We start from the raw sequence: 22,042 nt of genomic DNA on the forward strand, positions 1-22,042 counted from the left end.
CGCATTGTATGAGGCTGCATTCCTGAAACATCAGCAGTCCCGTGGTGTGCTTCAGTGAGACCTATCATCAACCAACAAGCAGATAAAGACTTCTGATTTTCTAATTAAAAGAGTGAATTTATCTTGATTCCCCATATGCTAAGTGAGGTTGATTAGTGAAAGATATAAGGGATTAAAACTTTGGCTGATTATAATTAAGACTAAATTATTCATTGCAAATAAATTATCTGACAAGTTGGCCATTATCCTTCTTCTGAGCCAATCAAACCTCAATCTAAAGTTTTCAATTTCATACCTATTTTGCAAGTTATTTCCAAGTTAACTATAGAGGACACTGAGAAGGCAAGCACAGACATGGGTGATTGTCCATCAGTGTAAGTTGAATAAGTCTGGAAAAGGTGAATTTTACTCCACATCTTAAAAAAATACATAGATGCACCTCACAAAACATCCAGCACAGCTCTCTTACAAGTATATTTTATGTGTCTTGCTAAAAAGACATTGAGATTTAAAAGAATTTATATTCAATTAGAAGAAAGGCGTGCAAAGAGGTTTACTGCTGTTTCTTTGTCTTTTGGCAGAGGTGGCTTTCTAAGAAGAAAAGTCAACTTGGTAAAGGTGAGGGGGCCAGGGCAGTTAGAGGCTGCGAGCTGGTAGACAAGAACTTATGGACTTTCCCAGGTTTTTCATGTAGTGAAGCATGCAAAAGCAACTTCTGTTCGGTAAAAGGACTGGCTGCCTTCACCAGAGAGCCAACACATGAAGGCATTGGTTCTCAATGCCAGTGTGCTCAGCTAAATGCTTCAGGTTGAGGTGGTGCAAAAGCATTTTGTGGTGCCAAAGGTTTAGAGGAACATTTTTGTGTCACTGTGGGCCACAAGCAGATTATCCTGAAACTTCAAGTACAAGTTTACAAGTTTAGTGGCAGAGTGGGTTAAATGGTTGAATTTGAATTTAATTTTTCAGTGAACAAAAGGGAAATTATTATTTGGAAGATTCATTGCTTTTGTCTGCTTGGGTGGGGGTTTTGCCTTTTGGGAGATTTCCAGGATGGTTTTTTTTTTTTGTTTTTTTTTTTTTTGCATTTCTGAGATCAGAAATGCTGTTTGGATTCTTCATCTGATTCATGACTGTTATCTGAATTTTCATCAGGTTCTTGGATGTTTTTCTGCCTTCAAACCAAAACATCTAGAGAAATGCATCTTTCAAGGAAAAATATTATCCAGTTTGTTCATAATTAGAAGCACATTTCAAGAAAGCAAAACCTTTTATTTACCTTTCAAAAATGAATATCATTTTTCTAGATGGCTGGAAGGATTTGGAGTTTGGAGCCAAAGCGCACCAAGTATGTTGTCAGGTAAGAAAGTGCTGTGCTACTGAGCAAGGTTGTAGCTATTTGGATCAGGATCTCCTATTGCAGTTCTTCTAGACAAAGGAAGGTGTAAGCAGCGGAGAAACTGTAAAAGAGCCATCTATGGTGGACTCAGAGTCTTTTTGCAGTCGTCTTTTCCAGGAGAAAGGGAAAAAGAATGGCTAACAGAGGCACCGTGTGCAACAAATACTGTTCATGTAAATACTGCAGGTCCCAGATCAACAACTTACTTGGTTACTTGACCACCAGGACACACAGAGCATGACCACAGCCTAGCTGAAGCTGAGTGAGCCATCAGCCATGTTCCAGCATGTTCCTCACATGGCAAAAGATTTCAGAACAAGCAGCTATGGCTGCTGCTTCTTTGAGCTCGAAGGTGGCTTTCTGTGATATGCTGAGGTTCGAAAGAGGCATTGCCAGTCCATGCAGGGTTACTCGGTGAAAAATCTTGTTTTGGCTTCAAAGGGGATCAATCTAATGAGTGTACTCTGTTGGAACTGCAGAAACCTGTGCAAAGTCCCTGTCCTCCAAGAGCAGCAAATGGCTTGGGGTTGTAAGCACAATGTCCTGCAAAAAAAAAAGGAGAAAAAGTAGTCCCTTATGACTTCACACTGAGAGTGGAAATGTGGAAGAGTGTGCATGAGCTGAAAGGAGAAACACTGATGGAGGCAAGAGTGGTGTGCAGAAGTCTACCAACCATGGACCATGAAACAAATAAAAAGGCCACACGCATACCCGGGCTATCTCAGATCTTGCCAAAGGCCGAGAATTGACAGAGGCAGAGTTTTGTGGGCAAGAATGCCCTTTTTCACTGATGGACCAAATGGAGCTGAAGAAATTATACTTCAAAGGTCAGAGTGTGGGTGAGAGAGACACAGAGAGGCAGAGAGAGATCCTGATGAGATGAAAAGAGTTACGGGGAAGGAAACCCTAGAGGAGGGTGAGGAGAGGGGAGGGGTATCATGAACAATAGTGATTTACTGATCTAAGTCACAAGGGATGCTGGATGTGGTGGGGAATGAAAGCAGAGATTTATATGCTGAGTTTCTTCTGTTGCTTAAAAAAAATTCTGTTGAAGGAAATTACTTCAGAATGAGGGCCCACAGGAGCTGGATTTTGGATAACACAAATGTAACTAATAGGGCAGTTTCACTAGTCCAGAGACGTTCACAGCAGCTGCATTGGAGCATGCCACATATAGGTAGAAGAACATACACTCTGTAAATCTATAGGACTCTACTATACTGATTTAAGCAAATAAAATGAGTGAGCTGGAGGGACCAACACAGAGCTGCAGGTTGCCTAGACCAGAGCAGCCACACAGAGCAGTGCTGGTTTCCAGCACACAGCCGTGCAGGGAATGTCCAAACAGGACAAGCGAACAGAAATGAATTAGGAAGTAAATCTGTGGCATTTGTATTGTTTTATGATGGTTTTGTTCCTTTCATAAGAGAATTTCACTTTTCTTGTAATTATGATTTGGTCTAGCAATAGCATTTCAATGTTTCCACCACAGGCACACAATAGACGTATCCCATCTAGAAATCTCCCCAGTCTAAATAAATGTGTACTAGGACTTTAAAATGATTTTATTGGAAGGTGAATTCCAAATGCTGGGTACATCCAACAGACAACAAACATCAAAATAGATTAAAAAAAATTTTTGTTTTTAATTAGTATATCCACTTGTTTGTGTGAAAATCACAACTGGGCATCTCTTTTTCTCATGAAACCCCAGCAAAAAACAAAATTATGCTGCACATAGTCGCGGGAATGACTACCAATCTTTTAGTTTCATTCCAGGAGATGGGTTGAGAAAGTAGGATCTACAACTGCTCTGTTTTTCTCCAGAGAACTGTAACAGTACAGCATTCACATGCACAACACACATGCATGTGACATGGCCCTTAAAACACAATTGTTAGTTCTTTTCCTTGCTGTGGGTGGGTGAAGCCCCAGTGTTCATAAAATGTCTCTTATAAGGGAGAAGTGAAAGACTATTTGCCCAGATTAGAGAACACAGATGAGGACTTATTCAGAGCTAATTCAATAGCTTTTCTTTCCTCCAAACTGCCATAAAATGCAAAATATTTGATAACACTGTAAACGAAAAATTATTGCTTACACTTCTCTATATGAATTTGTTCAATTTACTGCTGTACTGTGCTTTTGATTGCATCTGGAATTGTAACTGTACGTTACAAACAGTAAATTATTAAATGCATTAGATATGAGTAAACTTATGAAAATAATCACTGGTAAGCTTAGTAACATGCTCTTAGCACTAGGGTTTTTTCCTTCTCTCCAGCATAATTTTTTTTCTGTGGTATCAGAGAGAAGCTACCCCTGAGCTACGATGCGGAGGCCACTTCATTGTACACTCGAATTAAGATATTTATTTCCTGATAACTAGTGCAAATTTGGACAATATCATGCTTTTTTTTTTATTTACAGTGGCAACAGACAGTGAAATAAAAGGCTGGCATTCACACGACAGTTCTGTAGGTAATTAGAACCAATAATAATGACAAGACCAACAGCAATGTTGAAGTGCACCTCCCCAGATCTTGCTTACAGAAACCACAGGGGATTGTATAAAGCTACTTGTGAAGCATGAGCTTGCCCAAGAAGTCAAGCCTGCAGCAGTTACCTCCTGTAGGCAGTACTGCTTCTGTTTCAGCTCAGAACTGGATGATTTTGGCATCTACTGTCCTACACTGCGCTTTCTCTTATCAACGTGATGGTTTGACAACTAGGAGAGATGGATGCAGGAATTGCTTCCGTGCAGCCAAGACAGGTGATGAGGTGGTCAGACCTGAGGATCTGCACTAGAAGAGGGACCAATGGCATCCACACATCCCAAAGACAATGTGCAGCAGCTGGATGGTTGGGAAGGCCAGTGGGCGCTGAGCTGCCCGGTGTGGCAGTGCAGCCCTGGCACAGGCCTTGCAGCAAAGACAGGTCCTTACAGTGTCTTGTGGGCAGTGAGAGGCCTCTTCTACAGCTCATCCTTCTGAACACAGCACAGCTTTGTTAGCCTGGTACAGAGTCCTTGTTGTCAGGGCTCCATCAGCAAGGCAGCTTCTTGTCAGCGTGCAACATGACTGACTAAAAAAATACCAAAACAACCACAAGACTGGGGCCCCCAGCACAAAAAGGATGTGGAGTTGTTGGAGCTGGTCCAGAGGAGGGCCGCAAAGATGATCAGAGGGCTGGAGCACCTCCCCTATGAAGAAAAGCTGAGGGATCTGGGCTTGTTTAGCTTGAAGAAGAGCAGGCTCTGGGGAGATCTCAGTGTGGCCTTCTAGTACTTGAAGGGGGTTTATAAACAGGAGGGAGACTGATTTTTTACACAGTCTGATAGTGATAGGACATGGGAAAGAGGAGGGCGTGCTTTATCTAAAAGAGGACACTTAGATTAAATGTAAGAGGAAATTCTTTACTCAGAGCGTAGTGAGGCTCCGGCGCAGGCTGCCCAGAGAAGCTGTGGATACCCCATTCCTAGAGGTGTCCAAGGCCAAGTTGGATGGGCCGTGGGTGGCCAGAGCTGGTGGGTGGCAGCCCTGTCCACAGTAGCGGGAAGCTGGATGAGCTTTAAGCTCCTTTCTAACCCAAACCATTCTATGATTCTATGATTCTATACCTACCCTCAGGATGCCATTGCATCGTTACTCATGCCAGACATGCGCACTGGCTGGTCTCCTCTGCTGTGGTCCATCCTGGTGTGGGCTTTCCAGCCCAGCTTTCATCCAGCATTCTACTTGTGTGCGAGCATGAAAGGCTAACAAGGATGTGGCAACCACAGCTTGCTGTCTCAAAACTTTCACCACGCTAGCAGTGCTAAAAATCTTAATATCATCACTCAGGATGTTCCACATTTGAATTTAAACCATGGTTTGTCATGGTGTTTTTCCCTCTAGGGAATACTTCTCTTGAACCAGAAAGGCCAAGATCACTGTGGGGCTGCCAGTCTGCCTGCAGCTCACAGTGGCAGCATTAGCCTGCACTGGGGCTGGGGGAACACCACTGCTGTACGGCTTTTGGCAAGTCACCTCGGCTCTTCTTCCTCATCTCCTCTGTCTCTGTCCTGTCTGTTGTGACAATGATTGCTTGGGAAAGGTCTGTCTCCAGCTATGTACCAGAAACCTTGATCTCTGGAGCTCATAAGAGCTCTTCATGCCGGTGATTTGGAAACAAACATGACTTGTTACTAACAAAACAGACATAACATAATCAGCATGAAGACAGAGGATGTTGGAACTACTGTTTACATTTTAATCACTAAGAACAACTTCATGTTAGAAGATCATTTTCTTGCAGATGATTAATCCAGCTCTGAACAATGCAGGGTTCTTTCTGAAATCTGCTTTAAAAATATACGTTAGGATCACACAGTTTTATGCCTAGGATCTTCCTATTTAATAAAATCTTTCAATCAAGACAAATTTTCCCTTCCTCTGATGCCGACATAACATTTCATAACTAGATTTATCATACAGTGCATAGAAGAGAGACCTTCCTGCGTATTTTCCAAACAGAGGTCCTGAGCAGAAAATCTTCATGATTGTGCTCAAACTTGCTTTTTAATGCACACCTCTGAAATATGGATAAGGAGTAACACCAGGGCTTCCCTTTGAGAGAGCGGCTGCATAAGGAAGGATGTCCTAGCTTGCATGGAACATCCCAGTACAGTTCCTTGGGGCACCTTTCCAGGTAGCAAGTGGTTCCTTTTCTGCACTGATGTGCAGTAGGGCTGGAAGCATATACTAGAGTGATGAATTTTTAGACAGCTGAAGGCAGTGGTGAGACAGATCCTATCCCTAGCCTTCAAGTTTATCTGACCTAACATCAAAGGATAAGAATAAAAAGTAAAATATGTTTGAGTCCCAGGTGCCAGTATCTACGATAATGTATTGTTTCAACTACCTTGGGAAGCATCGTTTCACTGTTGCGTGGTTATAAGGACTGTTGCACCCCCACTGACTTCCTGCAAGCATTGTTTGCCAGCTCAAACCTGCAGTGCTGCCTGGGCAGTCATGCTCCTTTGTGTCTGCTGTTCTGCACACTGGCACCTTACTTGTACTGGTATTGGGCTCCTGGCACCCTAACTGGTGGGGCAGTGAAGAATTTCTTCATAGAGAGGATGGTCCACTCATCCCAAGCACCAGGATGGGTGAAGTTCCCATCCCATCCCAAGCGCCAGGATGGGTGGAGTTCCCATCCCTGCAGGTGTTTAACAGACATGTAGACATGGCACTGAAAGACATGGTTTAGTGATGGATTATTGATCTTTTTAGTCAGGATATTGGTTCAGTGTCATGTTCTTGAAGGTCTTTTCCAACCTAGATGATTCTATGATTCTATGATAGTGGAGCCCTCTGGCTGTGGGCTGGATGGCAGATTATGGTGATGCATGTTATAGCAAGCAAGAAGAGTGCCATGACATTGAAAGAAAAGTCACGCTAAAGGAGATAGGTGTATGGCCCCCAAGAACCATGTCTAAACATAGAAGTGAGAACCAGCACACACCTGAGTGGGACAGGCTGTACAGACATAGCCAGCTTGCTTCCAGTCCTTGCATATTATGGTACTTAATATACTAATAGCTAGAGAAAAACAGGTCCAGGTGGCCCCTCAGAGCTGTGTGGACTTGATCACCTTCTAAATTGCTCAGGCACTTACTATGTGAGTAGCAAGATCCAACAGCCTTCTATACTACAAGTTCAATGTGATCTGCTGAGGTACAAGCACATACATATCCAGTTCTGACAGTTCTGCTGCAGAGGAGACAACTTCTGAGAAAGATGAAGAAAATAGCTTCGTCCTGTAACACCATGCAGTCAGAGTTCATTTGTTGTGCTCGTTAACACTAACTTAGAGGAGAGCACCTTTTTTTTTTTTAAATAAGCCTGCCTGTCAAACATGAAACACTGTCAAAACACAGAGTAGAATTCAGCACTTTCCAGATCCCTAAGTTCTGTTCCCTTGCCTAGCTGAGACCTGTCGTAAGTGAAATTAGTTTTTTTATCTTAGATTTTGTGATTGCTTTCCACAGACTGCTGGTTATATATTTACTGAACTTTTTTTTTACAAAGCCATTGTAATAGCTCTTACTTCCTAGCTTAAAATCAACTTTTAATTATGACAGTCTTAAACACATTGGTTTATGTTTTTATCAGTAGGAAATGTAGCTTAGTGGAGAGACTGTTCTGTGTCATCCATTCATATTGACTGCATCAGCTGATCACACAGACAAGAAAAAAACAACTCAGCAAAACTCCACACATAAACCCATCCCAAATAAAACACTGTATTTTAATATAAATTAATAGTTTCAAATAAGAAACAAACCTCTTGAGCAGGAAGCTCTCCAATGACCGCCTGCAGAAGCACTGGACTCCACTCCTGAGAGCTGAGATTGGATGAGTTTCCCTGTCACCAACTCAGCAACTGCTCTCCGGAGATGATCTTGCTTGGTGATGTCAGTTAGCACCTTCTTGGGCACATATTTCTGTTTCTCTAGTACTTCCTCTCCTTTGGAAAATATATTCTCAGCTGTAGCAGTATTATCTTTTTCTTAGTAGGTATCTCTGACACTTGATATATCTGCCTGCTTACTAGCACTATGGAAGAACTCTTAGTTACCATACAGCAGCATGAACAATCTTATTTTTAAAAAACCTTAAATTTTGGTTCCATATTACTTTACAGAATTGGCAGATTTAATTTTGAATGTGGTATTTTTTTTTTGTCCTGGTGCTCTGGTGTAATTAACTCTGAATTACACACTGAAGAGAATAAAGCAGAAGGCTGGGATAGGGTTTCCTGATAGTAAAAATATGAAAGACTGAGATAAAGATACCTCCGCTCCCAATATTCTCTCCTGGAAACTACAAACCCAGCACATGAGAGGCCATCTGTGTGGATACCTTGTGATGCATTAACACTAAAACACTAAAAAGTAAAAAAGCTGTACTTCTAGGGCTTCCCTTGCCAGCAGCAATCCTGGAAAACCCTGTAGGAGTGAAAGGATAGATCAGGACAGTACCATGGAAAACCCCTTCCCTTCCCTTCCCTTCCCTTCCCTTCCCTTCCCTTCCCTTCCCTTCCCTTCCCTTCCCTTCCCTTCCCTTCCCTTCCCTTCCCTTCCCTTCCCTTCCCTTCCCTTCCCTTCCCTTCCCTTCCCTTCCTTCCCTTCCCTTCCCTTCCCTTCCCTTCCCTTCCCTTCCCTCTCCAACAAGAAATTGGAGACTGACTTGCACAAGTCAATATAACTAACCAAATCCTCTGAAATCTGACTATTTGGTGCTCTATTTTTGTGAAATACTTAAGAATCAGAAGTCTAGTGTGAAAAAAAAAAAGAAGAAAGCTTAGTGCTACTATGTCTGAAAAAATGCTTTAACACACACCTCTGTGATTAGACCTTTAGTATCAGATTGGGGTAAGATAGACACACCTACACACCTTTATTTCTGTGTTAAAGAAATATTTTAAAAAATCAAATAGGCTGTATTTATTAAAAAAAAAAAAGAAAAAAAAGAAAAAAAAAACACCAAAAAACTACTGCTGTGTTCTTGTAAGGCAAAGATTAATTCTTAGCTGTGTACTAACCCCACGGTCTTGCTCCAAAGAATGCAAACTGACATACATTTGAACATCATGTAGCAAGGAAGACATCTGTGTAAAGCTCCATTCCCAATTTATGAATGCTATATAGTTGTGAATTCAGCAGAAATCAGAAAACTCTGAAGAGGTTTTTCACTCTTTTGGCTAATTAAATGCATCCTGCAGTCAAAGAGCACTACCTTCTAGTTCCATCTGTTTCTGTCAGTGGGCTTACGCCCTAGTTTGTGAAAAGAAAATACAGCCTGGTTTGCCATCACTGAAAAGCTGCTAACTCTTGCACTAGGCAATTGCACTGTATTTGCTTTTTTTCCAGAGGAATACTGTAGTCTGGAGAAGGAAAGATTCTTGATGCACTCCAACGTGCTTTTTGGTTGTATCTGAAAGTGACCCACAATCCTGCCTGTTTATCTAGTTCTGCCTCCATTCAGGGCTGAGGATGGTGGTCTTATTACAGCAAAGCAAATGGAACGCTTTAATGGTGTCCTGTGTGCACTCTGGCAATTCCTCTTCCTCCCACATCTGTGACTGCATAGATGAGGATTCACACAAGGAAGTCAAACAACACAAGGTTCAAAACGGATGAGGAGCGTCCACATATGATCAGCAGCCATTTAATTAAATGAGCTCAGAACACATCTTCAACTGAACAGGTGCAATGAGGCAAAACAGGCCTCACCGCCATAGAAAAATATATCAAGTCAAAAGTAGCCAGTGTAGGAACATAGCTGTACAGCCTAATATATTCTCTTTATCAGCTTCAGAGATTATTTTGAAGCATTAAAATGCTAGCATTTACATTAAGAAAACAAGCAAGGACAAAATAAGTTTCATTAACAGAATTCATGTCACAATTTATACAACCTGAGATTGCTACGTAGGCAACAAGATTGCTGATTAGGCTAACCAGCCTGTAACATGAAAATTTTTTATTTTTTTATGTTTTCTGGATCTGTTGAAGTTTAGAAGCTTTTTGTTGCATAAATGCCAATTGATTTGCATGTGAACTCCAGTCTTGCAATGGACACAGAAACGCGTCCTCAAGGATGCACTGACAACGTAAGGTGCTAAGTTTATTTGCAAGAAATTCTTGGGTATCCTAAGTCTTAAATTATAGATTCATAGAATCATTTGAGTTGGAAGAGATCTTTAAAGGCCACCTAGTCCAACTCCTCTGCCTTGAGTAGGGATACCTACAGCTTATGACTTCTCTTTGGGAAATGTAACAAAAAATAGCTTTCTGAAAAGACACCATTAAAGTGTGAAGTGAAACATAATGCAATGCTTATAAATGGATGTCAAAGAGTTGATAAGACAAAGGAAAAGCTTATTTAACATCGACTTTTAAAGTGATGACACCTATGCTTGGCTCACAGGCAGTGGCATTCAGAAGCTGGTCTCCCAGCTTAGGTAGAAGACTGTTCTTCCAACTTCAGAAGCTTTTGACAGACACATCACCACAGGTACCAATGTTCCTTTGAAATCCTAGTGTTATGTAACCAACTGAATACTTATTGTTGTGTTTGGAACTCCCAAATCAAACTCAACTGTTAACAACTGTGTGAAGTTACTGAAAGAAGATGACGATTCCTGGCCAAATTTTTGTTTTCATTTTTCAACTTCATGATTATTTCCTAACAAAACAAAAAAAGAATTACCATTAATGGATGGAGAAGCCAGTTGGCAAATATCATCGGCCTTGATCTGTAAACACTCGCATACAGGCTTAGCTTCAGTACTGTTCATTGTCTCATTGACTTCAAAGGGATTATTTGCATTGAGTGTTTTGTGCATCTGCATTTGCTGTATTGGTCCCACATGTGACATCACCACGTATTTTCACAGTGATAAACTAAAAACTCCAAGTTGTATCATCTAGGTAACTCGTTCATTTTAATCATAATGCAGGCAGTGAAGCCTGTGTGTCCACTACGACCTCGCCAACACAGGAGACTCAGACTTTCACACAATTTCACTCATCAGGTAGGTAGTTCCAGACCTTCCAGACCCAAACCCTCTCAGGCCATCCCGCATCTCCAGAAGAACCAGGACACGTCCTCTGCACTTGTCACCAGGCCGTGCTGCTCCCCCGGGAGTATGTCTGCGTGACCCCCCGGCGCTCCGGCCTGGACAAGGGGCAAAGGCCCCACGGCAGCGGGGCCGCTTCTGCCCTCACAAAATGGGCGCCGAGCGCGGCAGCGGCGCAGCCCCGCGTTCCCGCCCGCCTCAGGCTCGGCGGAGCGGCGCGGCAGCCCCGCGGCCTACGTGCCCCGCCGGCCCCAGGCGCCGGGCCGCGTCTCCCGCGGGAGGCGGAGGGAGCGCGGCGGAGCGGGCCGCGCTTCTCCTTCCCCCTTCTTCTCCTCCTCCCGTCTCCGCAACCCCGTGTCGCTCCGCAGCGCCGGGCGGCGCGCCGCTCTCCCCGCCCCTCAGCGCCGCAGCGGGCCGAGCGGCGGCGGCGGCGGGGTCACGGCGGCGGCCGGGTCAGAGGGTAAAGGTTGCTCCCCCAGCATCCTCCGTGCTGGATACTCAGCCATCTTGGATCCGCGGGACAAGAAAATTCATGCGGTGAGTCCGGCCCCGGCCGCCCCCCTCCGACCCCCGCCACCGCCCCGCTCCCCGCCGCAGCCCTCCCGCGGCCCGATGAGGGGGGGCCCGGCGGCGGCGCGGCCCGCGGCGGGGCTCCGCGGGCCCGGGGCCGTCCCGCCGGGTTTCCGTTTGCTTTTGTCTCCGAGGGGAGCGGGGGGGACGCACGGCGCCCGAGCCCGGAGCGCGGCTGCAGGCCCGGCCCGGCCCGGCGCCCCCCGCCCTCCTCCGCGCCCGCGGCCGGCGGGGGCCTCCAGGAGCCGCTCCGGGCCCGCCATAGGCCGAGGCCCGGCCGCGCTCGGGCCCCGCATCCCCCGCGGCCGTCGCTCCGCCGCCGCGGCCCGCTCGGCCCGTTCGGGACGGCTCCCGCCCGCCGCCTCTCTCCCTTGCCGGGCCCGTCCGAGGGCCGCGCGGGCTCCGGTTCCTCCCCCGCTCCCCCTCCCTCCCCCGCGCCGCCGCCGCCGCAGCCTCCCGCCGGGCCCGGCGCTGGTGCGGCCCGGCCTGTGCCGCCTGCCGCCGGGTGCCGCCGGGCCCCGCTGTCGGGCGGCGCCGTGCTGCCAGGGCGGCCTCGCGGCCTACGCCGCCGGGCCTCCAGCGAGTCCCCGGGTGATGAACGGGGTGAGCCGGGGATACCGTCGGCCTGCTTCCTTTTACAAATTACATTTTTGTTTTTTTTCTTTTTCTTTCTTTTTTTTTTTTTTTTTCATGTGTGCGCCTTTTACGCTCTCCTCCTGGTGGCGGTTAAGGTGATGTGTAAACAGGTTCTGGTATTCCCTCAGATGTGTTGGTAAAACAAACTTGAAACGGAGCTATCCCCTGCAAGAATTTGCCTCCGTGCACGGTGTGCTCAGTCCGGCACGGGGGGGCACGGGGCGGTGGGTCGGGATGGGAGCCTGCGGTGCGAGGTGTGGGGTTGCAGCTGTGTCCCTGACAGAAGCAGGGGTTTGCTTGCACGTACTGCAGGTTGGAATTCCTGTGTTGTTGGCGATGGTGGTTTCTTTGTTTGTAATTTGTTTTCTTCAATGAAGTTGCAGGTAACTTTGTTTTGGAGGTTCTCTGTGAGCTGGTGAAAATGTGGTGTTAGGCGTGGAGCAGCCATAAGTCTGTTTTATCAGAGAACTTGTTTCCAACTTTGTACAGTGTTATCCCTAGAAGATGATCAGAACTGTCTGTGTCTCCCTTTTGTTCACGTGTGTGCGTATGCATGCAACTCGCACAGGTGAAGGCGGTGTTCCTGTTCCCCTGCACACTGTACCCTGTGCTGCTGGGGCCTCTGTCAGAGCCCCTTGGCCTGGGGAAGGGAGGTTGAGATGCTCAAACTGCTGTCGCAGCACTCTGCAGGAATCCTCACCTTTCTGGAAACTTGGATTTGTTTCAGGCTGTTAAAACTTGTAAAGACCTGCAAAAGCAGAGTAATTGTTTAGGTTTGCATTGCAAAGACATCTCTACTTGGACCTGTATGGGTTGTTAGGTGTGTACTGGGGTACTTGGACTTCTCTTATAGTAGTGTTTTAGTGGAACATAACTTGCAAGGTCCAGTTTAGAATCTTTAAGGCTGTGTTCAGTGCCCCACTCCAATTGATAGTGAGAATTCAGCTGGCATAAAAAACTTCAAGGTCTTAACTGCTTCTAATCTTAGGAAGGGATTTGAATACCTGATTTTAGGATCTGACCCACCTGAGTTGCAAGTGTGTTTCTGTTTCACTTTCAGGAAGCTGTTGATAAGAGTTGGTTAGCAGGTAAATCTGCTCTGTGCTTTTCTTCCAGAAAAGTAACGTCGTTCTCAAAATCATCTTTAATACTGTTACCCATCTGTGGGTTGGTTCTACCAGCAGTGAAAGCAAAAATCCTTGGTTAAGAACTAGCAAGAAAACACCAACCATTGAAATTTATTAAAGGTGATTTGAGCCCTCTTCAAAGAGATGTAGAGAATTAGCATTCACTGGGAAGAATAGGATAGTTAATGTGTTGTCCCTGGGCTGCGTGATGGCACCTGGAAGCCTTGGTCTTCACGTCAGCCCTATAAAGTTGTGCGTTCCTCTCAGGCAGTGGTAGCTTTCATGAACTATTTTTGCTGTATTTGCTGTCCTTCTAAATGTATTTCTGGCTAGACAGAAGTTGGACACTTCATTGCATTCTGAGCCTCCGTTGTGTGGTTTTCGTACTTCTGCACTGGTGCAAGGGCCAGGCTGTGTTCTGACCATTGCAGGGTTTGTAACCTCACTGTACTTCTAAACCAGTTGTGCCATAACGAGGAGGCACAAAGTATTTTCTAGCAGAGTTGTTAAAGACTCCAGAAGTGTGCATAATTTCAAGTACACTCTTAGTTAAAATAGATGTTGTTTGCACCTGCCTTTTTGACTCGATCCGGAAACTTAAGGGAAACGTTGACTTGCTTGGTTTGATATGGGGTGCATAGGAAGTGCACCTAAGCTCCCAATCTTTGTTCTCAGGTAGGTTCTGCTACTTAACTTCTTTGGGGTTATCTCTTCCTCTAAAGCTATAATGTGGTTGAATGCAGATTTCAAAGGCACTTAATAAGAAAACAAACAAACAAAAATCTTGTTCATATATAAATAGGAAAATTCTCAACATCTTGGCAGAATCCTTGCCATATTTGCTGTATATTTCTGAATGCTAGCTTAGGTGCAAAGTGGCAGAAAGCTTCTATAGAAGTACGACAGCATTACGTCAAAGTAGTACTTTGGGCACAGATTTGAAGGATTACCCTCTAAATGATAGTTTTGAAATTATTTTTATTATGATTGCAAATAATAAAATTTATACACAAATGACAAAAGGCAGGAAATTCAAGTGGGATTGACTTTGCTTCATCTGAGTTTTTGAGGTGCAAGTAAGAAAATTTAAAAATAAACAAAAAAAGTAAACATTCTTCTATGTAGCAGAGACCTGTTTTTCTTTTTCCCTTGAAGTTCATTCCAATATCTCAGAGCAATTCCAACAACCTGTCTTGCTTGTTCTTTCCCAAATAGGATTGAGTGTCTTTATTTTCGCAGTTTGTTTTCTGTTGTGCTTCAGCACCTACGTTCTGTGTTTGTGTGTAGCATTGGTCTCCTGCCCTGGGTTCCTGTAAAAACATATGAACAACTGAAACTTTGTGGGTAGTCTCACTGACTTGAAAGCACCCACTGGTGTGCTGACAGTTAACCTCTTACATCAGAGCTTTCAGGGCAGAGGCTGGGATGTTGACAACTCTATCTACTTTTATGGAACACTGTAACAATGTAGAAGGGGTTGTGTCAAATGAAATTATTGTGCAGTGGGTTGTTTGGAGTTTTCTTTATGGAAATTTGTTTTTAGAGGTGTTTGTGTTCCAAATGTATGTTTCCATGCTAATCAGTAAGAGATTTCTGTATAGGAATTAGTCTTTATGCTTTTATTTCAGCAATAACAAAAGACCATAAACTTTTCAGATTGCTTTTAATTTATGTTGTATCTCTCATTTATACTGTTATGCTGAAAGTTGCATGTTGTATGGTGGTAGTTGCTATTAGCTCAGAGCTGAGCTACTTCAGGCCCCAAATTGAAATGGAGATGACCCCTGCCCCAGGAGGGTTTTGGGCCACCTGTGCTGCCCTCCCTCAGTTTGTCTTGAGGTAGCCTTGGTGATCAGCAGTGCTACAAGAATGTGGGTGTTACTCTTTCCTTTTGGCTTCTGGCTCTGGTATCTGACCGCTCTTTACAAAGTGTAATGTATTTAAAACTTGATCATAATCAATAATTTTTTCAGACACATCCTTCTTGTGGTGAGCTATGTTGCGAGAGTTGTACTTATTGATGAATTTCTGATCAATGCCATAGTTTCCTTCTGCTTTCCATCGTGGTGGTATTTTCAGCATCACGATGTACCCCATCTCACAATTCTTTTTGCTTGCAGTCAGTAACTTTCAAAGCATACTCAAGGCTCTACCTTCAAATTCTTTGTGCATCTGAAATCAGCGATGGGTGGAGGTAGAAGTCTGATCTGTAAAAAGCTATAGTTTATTTAAAATGAAAACTACTGTAAACACTGCTATGTTTGTGGGAGATGAATCGGAAACTGGCGCTTGGTGTGACACCCACTGAGCAGACAGAGCAGCGGGGGCTGAACGGTTGGAGGCAGAGAGTGCTGGCTGTGTGTTGGAATTATCCCCAAAGTGATGTGTGTGAGGTAAGTAATGGAACCCATTTCTGGCTGAGTTCTGGTTTGGAGCACTGGGTAATGCTTTGCTGTGTTTCACTTGGTTGGTTCAAGGGTTCTGTGGGGCTAGATGCCAGGAGTAGTTAGTATATGTACTCAAAGTAATGTTTATAAACGCTAAGTGGTCCTATACTAAATTCCATAGGTGGCTGTTGTATTCTTTATCCTTACATTTTAGAATTTGATGCTAGTGACCTACCTTTCCTTACAGTCTGAAGACACTTGAAAGCAAGAGGTTTCTAGGCACCAAAAAGAGATCGTATGACTAATTATATTAAAACAACTGCAACAGTTACAAATATAAACTCTTAATGGTAAGTTTTGTAGGCAACTTCTTGGCAAACAAGTTTTTCTAAGGCTGTCTTGGTAACACTGACAATGATAATGTAGTATCATCATGCATTATCTTCTCTTTCTAAGGATTGTCTGAAGATTCCTGTCCTAGAGCAAAATAACTCATGCTTTTATCGGTGGGCTGTGCATTTGTCATACACCTGTATGACTGTACGAGTTTTTCCGTCAAGTTTCAGTGGAATAGTATTTTTCCACCTTCAGCTTATTAAAACTTTGCTTTGTTTGAAGCACTGATTATTCTTTGTATCTATTTTTAATACATTTTCCACGTTCTAATTTTGAGAACCATTCTTGCGAAGGAAGTGTTGCCAGGGAATTAAAAAGATGGGGAAAAAAGGGAATGCCAACTTGTCTTCCACTGCTTTGGTGTGTAGGGGACTCGCTCAGATGTGCTTGGTGTCTTCCGCTATTGGTAGTGATGTAAGTGCTGAGGAAGTTGCATATAAATGTTAAAGCAGAAAATAAGCTGTGACTCAGGTTATCTTATGTAATTACCAGGTAGGCTAAGGAGTATATGGAAGTGGGTCCTTTCTCTTCTGGAAAGCATATGCCATGCTTTGGAGAATGGAGAAGGGCAAATAGGAAAGATTTTCAAACAGAAGTCAAAACTGCGTGGCTCCAGTGTTTGAAGGGCTGAAGAGGTGATGAGCAATTCTGAATGCTGGAAGTGTCTTGTATAATGTTGTGCTCACCTGTAGAATTGTTTGCTGGAAAAAAAACCCACAACTTAAAACATTTAATATAAATTATTTGTTGACTTTCTTGTGATGGCAGTAGTGTTGTTGATAGCTGGCTGTGTGATGTACTTTTTGCAACGTGTCAAAAGCACCATCAGAAAATACTTTCAGTATTTTGTACTGAAATCTTAATTTGTTGATTTATGTATGTGGATGCACAGTTCTAGTGAGTGAGTTCTTTGATAGCAAACTTATTAAGGTCAGCATTATACACTAGAATAAGTCAGTACCTTGTTTTATTTCATGGTGAGAATTTGAAGCACATTTGGATTTCTGTGCTGTTGTGATATGGAGCTAATGTTTTGGGGGAAACTTTCAGACTACGTGCTTCGGGAGGTAAAGAAGTGAGTTTTATATGCTCTGATTCATGGGGATTCATAAGTTCTTACGTAAGAACTTATATTGTGGGACATCAGTGGGGACATAAGAAGTATTCAGAATTTCTTGGAGGGATAAAATGTAGTTTTAAAGGGATTGGTATTCTTTTGAGCTCTTATCTCAGGTAGCTGTGTACCGTGGCTGTCAGCAGCATATGCTTTGATGACAAGTACTATTTTTCTTAATGATTTAATTAGGAATTTGCAAAATGTTGGCCTTAGCCGTGATCCTAATCTTTTCATTTTTCCTTGAAGGATGTGTAACTCTAAAGGATGTCTCTTATGAATCTGGCTGATTAGTATTTTTAGTTTTTTATTTTAGGGTCCTGACTGTAAGCTCGGTTCCTAATACTAAAAAAAATTGTTTTTATAGCAAGAGCTTGATAAATCTCAAACTGGGATGCCTGGGAACAGGTCTGCTTGGCAAACAGGAGTGAGCCACTGTGAGGAGCCACCTGCAGCTGTGCCTCACCATCAATGTGTGTGCAGTCCCGCCTGCAGCAACGCTGGGCCCAAGTATGCCAGGATGTACCTGCATCTGGTTCATAAAGCAGAACCTTTTTGTGAGGTGTGTTTTAAAGCTCAGTAGATGAAGCGTCATCTGCAGGCCGTGCTATTAATGTCATTAGCAAAGAGCCTGGAGGGGAATAGCGTAGGCTACCAGCGAAGAAACAGCGGTAGTAAAATCTGTTGATGGTAGGATGTGCTTAATGGATTTTCACGACTGCCTGCAAGAAATAAGGGAGTCAGTATTCAGGTGGGATTGTTTTGAAGAACGCTGGGATACGTGACCATGAAGTTAGCTGTAATTTTACTTTATTTTTTAAATAGGTAACAATGAGAGGACCGTTGATAAGGAGAGCTGGTGAGGAAAGAAGAGTGAAGCTGGATGTAGGGAAATGCATGCTGGTTCATTCTGCAGTACTGTCCTTTTTCTTAAAAAAAAGGCAAACACTGAAGAAGTTTCGATTCAGCTTTTCTTATTTTCTCCCTGATTTGTGAGATTGCTTCGTTTGTCTGTCTGTCCCTCCCACTCAGCAGTGTGTGCGTAGAAAAGTATGTGTATGTATGTAAAGTACACATAGTTAACTTTTAACTCAGAAATTAAGCATTTAGCTTACATGCATGGAAACTTTCATCAGAAAGAATTAGATTTCAAAGTGTGGTCCTTCAAGCCTCATAAAACTGTAACTGAGTACAGGAAATGTGTCAAAATTATTGCAGCCTCTCAGAGAAGAGCTGCTCGGAGCTGATACGGGACAGATTCTGCAGCCTGTGAGCACATGCAGACTTGCAGAGTGTCCTCACCACTGCTCTCTTCCCTGGGGCAGGAGGGAGTGAGAAAGTGACTCGTGAAGAGATGTGGAAAAAAGGGAAGGAAGTTGAGGGTCATCGTGGTGTGGGAGAAATCTTAAGCAACAGAAGAAGAAAGCTGCAGGAAACCGGTTTTTATTAGTTCTGCCATTCCTAGAAAATGTCTGTGCTTATGATCAGTAGTGTTTTTTTGGTGGATCCAAATGAACTTGCTTAGTCTCAGCTAGTGTGGTATTTTGGGGGGATTGGCAGGAGAGAACTCCACTTGGAATCTCATCTCATACCATGCTTCAGCTGAGCAGTTGTTCTTTGTGTGCATTGATGTAACTGTCCGTGGCTCGGCAACAGATTCCAGTGCAGTACTTAATTTTGTAATGTGCTTCTAAAAATAAGCACCTAGTCTTATGTAACACCTCTTGTATTGTTAGCACCTAGAGGCTTCATCCCCACCGGCGCAGAGTGAAGTACAATTGCATCCTACCTGATTTGTTTCAGCATGGGTATTTACATCTGAAATATTTTCCCTGACAGTGACTGTGGCTAGATAGTATTTTCGCTCGTGTTTCAGGAATACCAACAACCTGGTTTGCACAGTTGGATGAGTTACTCCCCTCCATTTGTTGTTCTGCTGTATCATTTTGGTATATCTGAGAGAACCACCAATTTGAAAGAGCTGTGTAGTACTTGAGACATTTCTTTCTATAATTTAAAGAAGCACGATGGATTCCTGCTCACAGGTGCATGCACTTCACAAGTTGCACTTTTTGAGGTGTCTCACATAATCTGTCTCTGCAGTGGGACTGCAATGGTTATGAAAACGTGTGGATGCTACACATGTGAAAAGGCAGAAATTGTATTAACACAGCTGTGATGACACATTCAAAATATGCTCAGGAGTAAACCTTAAGGTTTTTTTTTTTAATATTTCAGGTGACATTTATAATCAAATGGCATTATTCTCTTAGATATGGCATTATTCTGTTAGGTACTTGATGCTTCTTGCTGTAGCCTTAGCTATGCTCTCTTTAATGTGACATCTGTCATGCTTTTTGTGCCACTGTTCCGTTTTCAATTATGAATTGAATTCAGGTTACAAATAATGTGTTGTTAAATTAAATGATGGAATGCATTATATCTTGCTGACCGGGGGGTGGCACCTGTACAGAACAGACTTGTCATATGTAAATAATTTATGGGACAGGAATTGGATGTGTCAAGAATTACAGCTTTAACAGAGCAGCTTGATTCTCATTTTTCACCACTTCTTGAAGCAGGTACTATATTTTTATGTTAAGAGCACAGCTGGAACTACAGAGTACAGGATCAAAAGTTGAATCTGAAAATATGAGACCAAAACAGAGAGGTATTTATTAGTTGTTTCGATGTTGTGTTTATAAAATTTTCTATAGCATTGTCTAGGACCATCCCAAGTGCTTCATTTCATGAGGTCCTTCTCCTTCCCTGAGGGTTCCTGGGGTTCAGAGATGAGTAAATCGAAGAGGATCTGAGGGCTGAAAGAAATTGTACAACTAAACAAACAGTTTCTTCAGTAGCTCCCAATTTTAAGAATAAATGGAGCATAGTAGATGCTTTTGGTGGTTGTTTTATCTGAGCAATTAAAGTAACTTAATTTCCTAGCAGTGTCTAGATCGATGATTCAAAGTTTTGGGGCTTGGGAAGTGCTGTCAGCCCTCAGACATCTTTGCAAACCACAGATGTCATCAGAACAGATTAAATAGAATAATTAGAATCATAATGCATGGTATTTATTGCACCAGTGGCCCGTGCTTTGCTCTGAAGGTTACCCTTGGTGAAGTATGGATTAACTTTGTCCTTCCTGAGGCCAAACAGCATGTGTGTATATTTGGATGAATAGACAGGGCATTTCTATGTGGATAGGTCTTATTTCTACATCAGACTGTGATTGTTCAGTGGGAGGGTGGGCAGAGGCAGTACGTGGCAGTGTGCTGCCCAGCCTGTCACCCTGTGCCTTCTCCAACGGACAGAGGATCTTTAGAGGACCCTCTCGTCCTCACCTGTGGGTTAGGGAAAAGCCCAGTGAACTCTGCACCTCCCTTTGTGGAGGCCTGGGTATGCCATCCCCTCAAAGCTTGGTGGGAGGAAGGCCTCCTGTTCGTGGGGCCTGTCTGTGCCTCTGTGTGAGTGAGGAGCAGGATGCTAGACATCAAGTTGTTATTCAGCTTTTCTTCATTGATAGCAAAGTTTTTGCTTTTTTTTTTTTTTTTTCTGGGCTCTTCAAGGAGCTTTGGGGTGCGGGTGGAAGCGTTTATTTTATGCTCCTCACACTACTTGCTATCTATCAAAGTTCTAGATGTTTGTGGAAGATATCGTGCCCCCACTTCCCTCTCTAAATCAGGTGAAACCGTGACACACATCAAGTTTCTTTAGTGGCTGTCCTTTTGAATTACAACCTGCGGAATGAATGGATGGTCTTCTCATTGAGTAAAGTGGAGTAAGAATGAGCTGACATTCCTCTATCGTTGCCCTTGCTGTAGCACTTCATAAAAATGTGTGGGTATGTTTTGGTCTTTACAAAGTGTGGATATTTGGGTTGTGAACATGTTTTCTGTGGAAACTCTTAGTCATTAATAGTTGTGGTGACACATTAAAATCTCTTACTGCAAAGGAAAAATTGAAATCTGTCACTCTTACACTTGGGAAGTAAGCTTCTGAAATCGATATGCATTAAGAGCATTTTATCCTAATCCAGTTATCAATGCTAAATGCAAAAACTGAAACAGAAAAAAATGAATGGGGGGTCTTGCCTAACCAGTTATCCTCATGCTTTGTAGTGTCAAAGCCAGAAAACATCAAGTTTTGACTTGTTTAACGAAGCAGAAATCCCTCTGGTGTTGTGGTGCTTCTCTCCGAGTGCAGCTTATTGCTGTTCTGCCCACATGATTATTATTTGCTTTTCTTCCTCTGAAGAGCAACTTGGTGTTTTTCGCTTACAAGTGACATCCACTCCTGTCAGGGTAACCATGCTGTCCTGGAATGAGATTGAGGGCTGCTGGTGAAATGGATTCCTTGTGGATTCCAGTGCATGCCATCCATGTCCTGCTTTTGTTAGCAGTCTGACCTCTGTGGCCACTGTAAGGCTTGCAAAAATGAAACTGGCGAACATCAGTGATACAGAAGACTAAATGACTAATGTAAATATTTCCCTTGAGACATGTAGTGATACTTTGTAATTATACCTGTGTTATGAGGAGTTAAATTGGATTTGGGATTGACCTATGATATGTTAGTGTTAAAAATCTATGTAACACTTCTGAAGTGCTCATATATCCATTATGTATTCATTTTATAATAACTACTTTTTTTTTTTTGTAACTTCAAACGTGCTTTGAAACTGTAACTATTAAAGATTTGCATTTTTTTTCACTTAGTGCAAGGAGCTTTAAATTGCTTTACTGTATGACCTGTGAGAGGAAGAGTTATGTTCCTTCAAGCGTGATGA

The 22,042-nt window shown here is 43.3% G+C and overlaps 2 protein-coding genes across 3 annotated transcripts in view; one reads left to right on the forward strand and one right to left on the reverse strand.

The window, feature by feature from the left end:
* Nucleotides 1-1,248: 1,248 nt before the first annotated feature.
* Nucleotides 1,249-15,453, reverse strand: LOC104910026 (uncharacterized). Its single transcript, XM_085228149.1, has 4 exons — nt 15,239-15,453; nt 10,654-12,225; nt 7,724-8,387; nt 1,249-1,939 (listed from the first exon to the last, which is right to left on the reverse strand). Exons 1-2 carry the CDS (start codon nt 15,451-15,453, stop codon nt 11,460-11,462), a joined length of 981 nt encoding a protein of 326 aa, XP_085084275.1. The 3' UTR covers nt 1,249-1,939; nt 7,724-8,387; nt 10,654-11,459.
* The window catches only part of CNOT2 (CCR4-NOT transcription complex subunit 2), a 92,396-nt gene continuing 81,783 nt past the window's right edge, over nt 11,430-22,042 (forward strand). For both annotated transcript variants that reach the window (XM_085221221.1, XM_085221235.1), the window contains exon 1: nt 11,430-11,560. The gene's annotated coding sequence lies outside the window, so the exon portion shown is untranslated. The remainder of the gene's footprint in view (nt 11,561-22,042) is intronic.

Source organism: Meleagris gallopavo, chromosome 1 (genome assembly GCF_905368555.1).
Source record: "Meleagris gallopavo chromosome 1, MGAL_WU_HG_1.1, whole genome shotgun sequence".
Classification (NCBI taxonomy): domain Eukaryota; kingdom Metazoa; phylum Chordata; class Aves; order Galliformes; family Phasianidae; genus Meleagris; species Meleagris gallopavo.

Excerpts from the sequence above, each read along its gene's own strand:
- LOC104910026 (XM_085228149.1), bottom strand. The coding sequence starts at position 15,453 with ATGGGGTACATCGTGATGCTGAAAATACCACCACGATGGAAAGCAGAA. Across the intron at positions 12,226-15,238 it reads CCAGAAGCCAAAAGGAAAGA|GAAGCAGGCCGACGGTATCC; the intron begins GTAACACCCACA and ends AATTTGTAAAAG.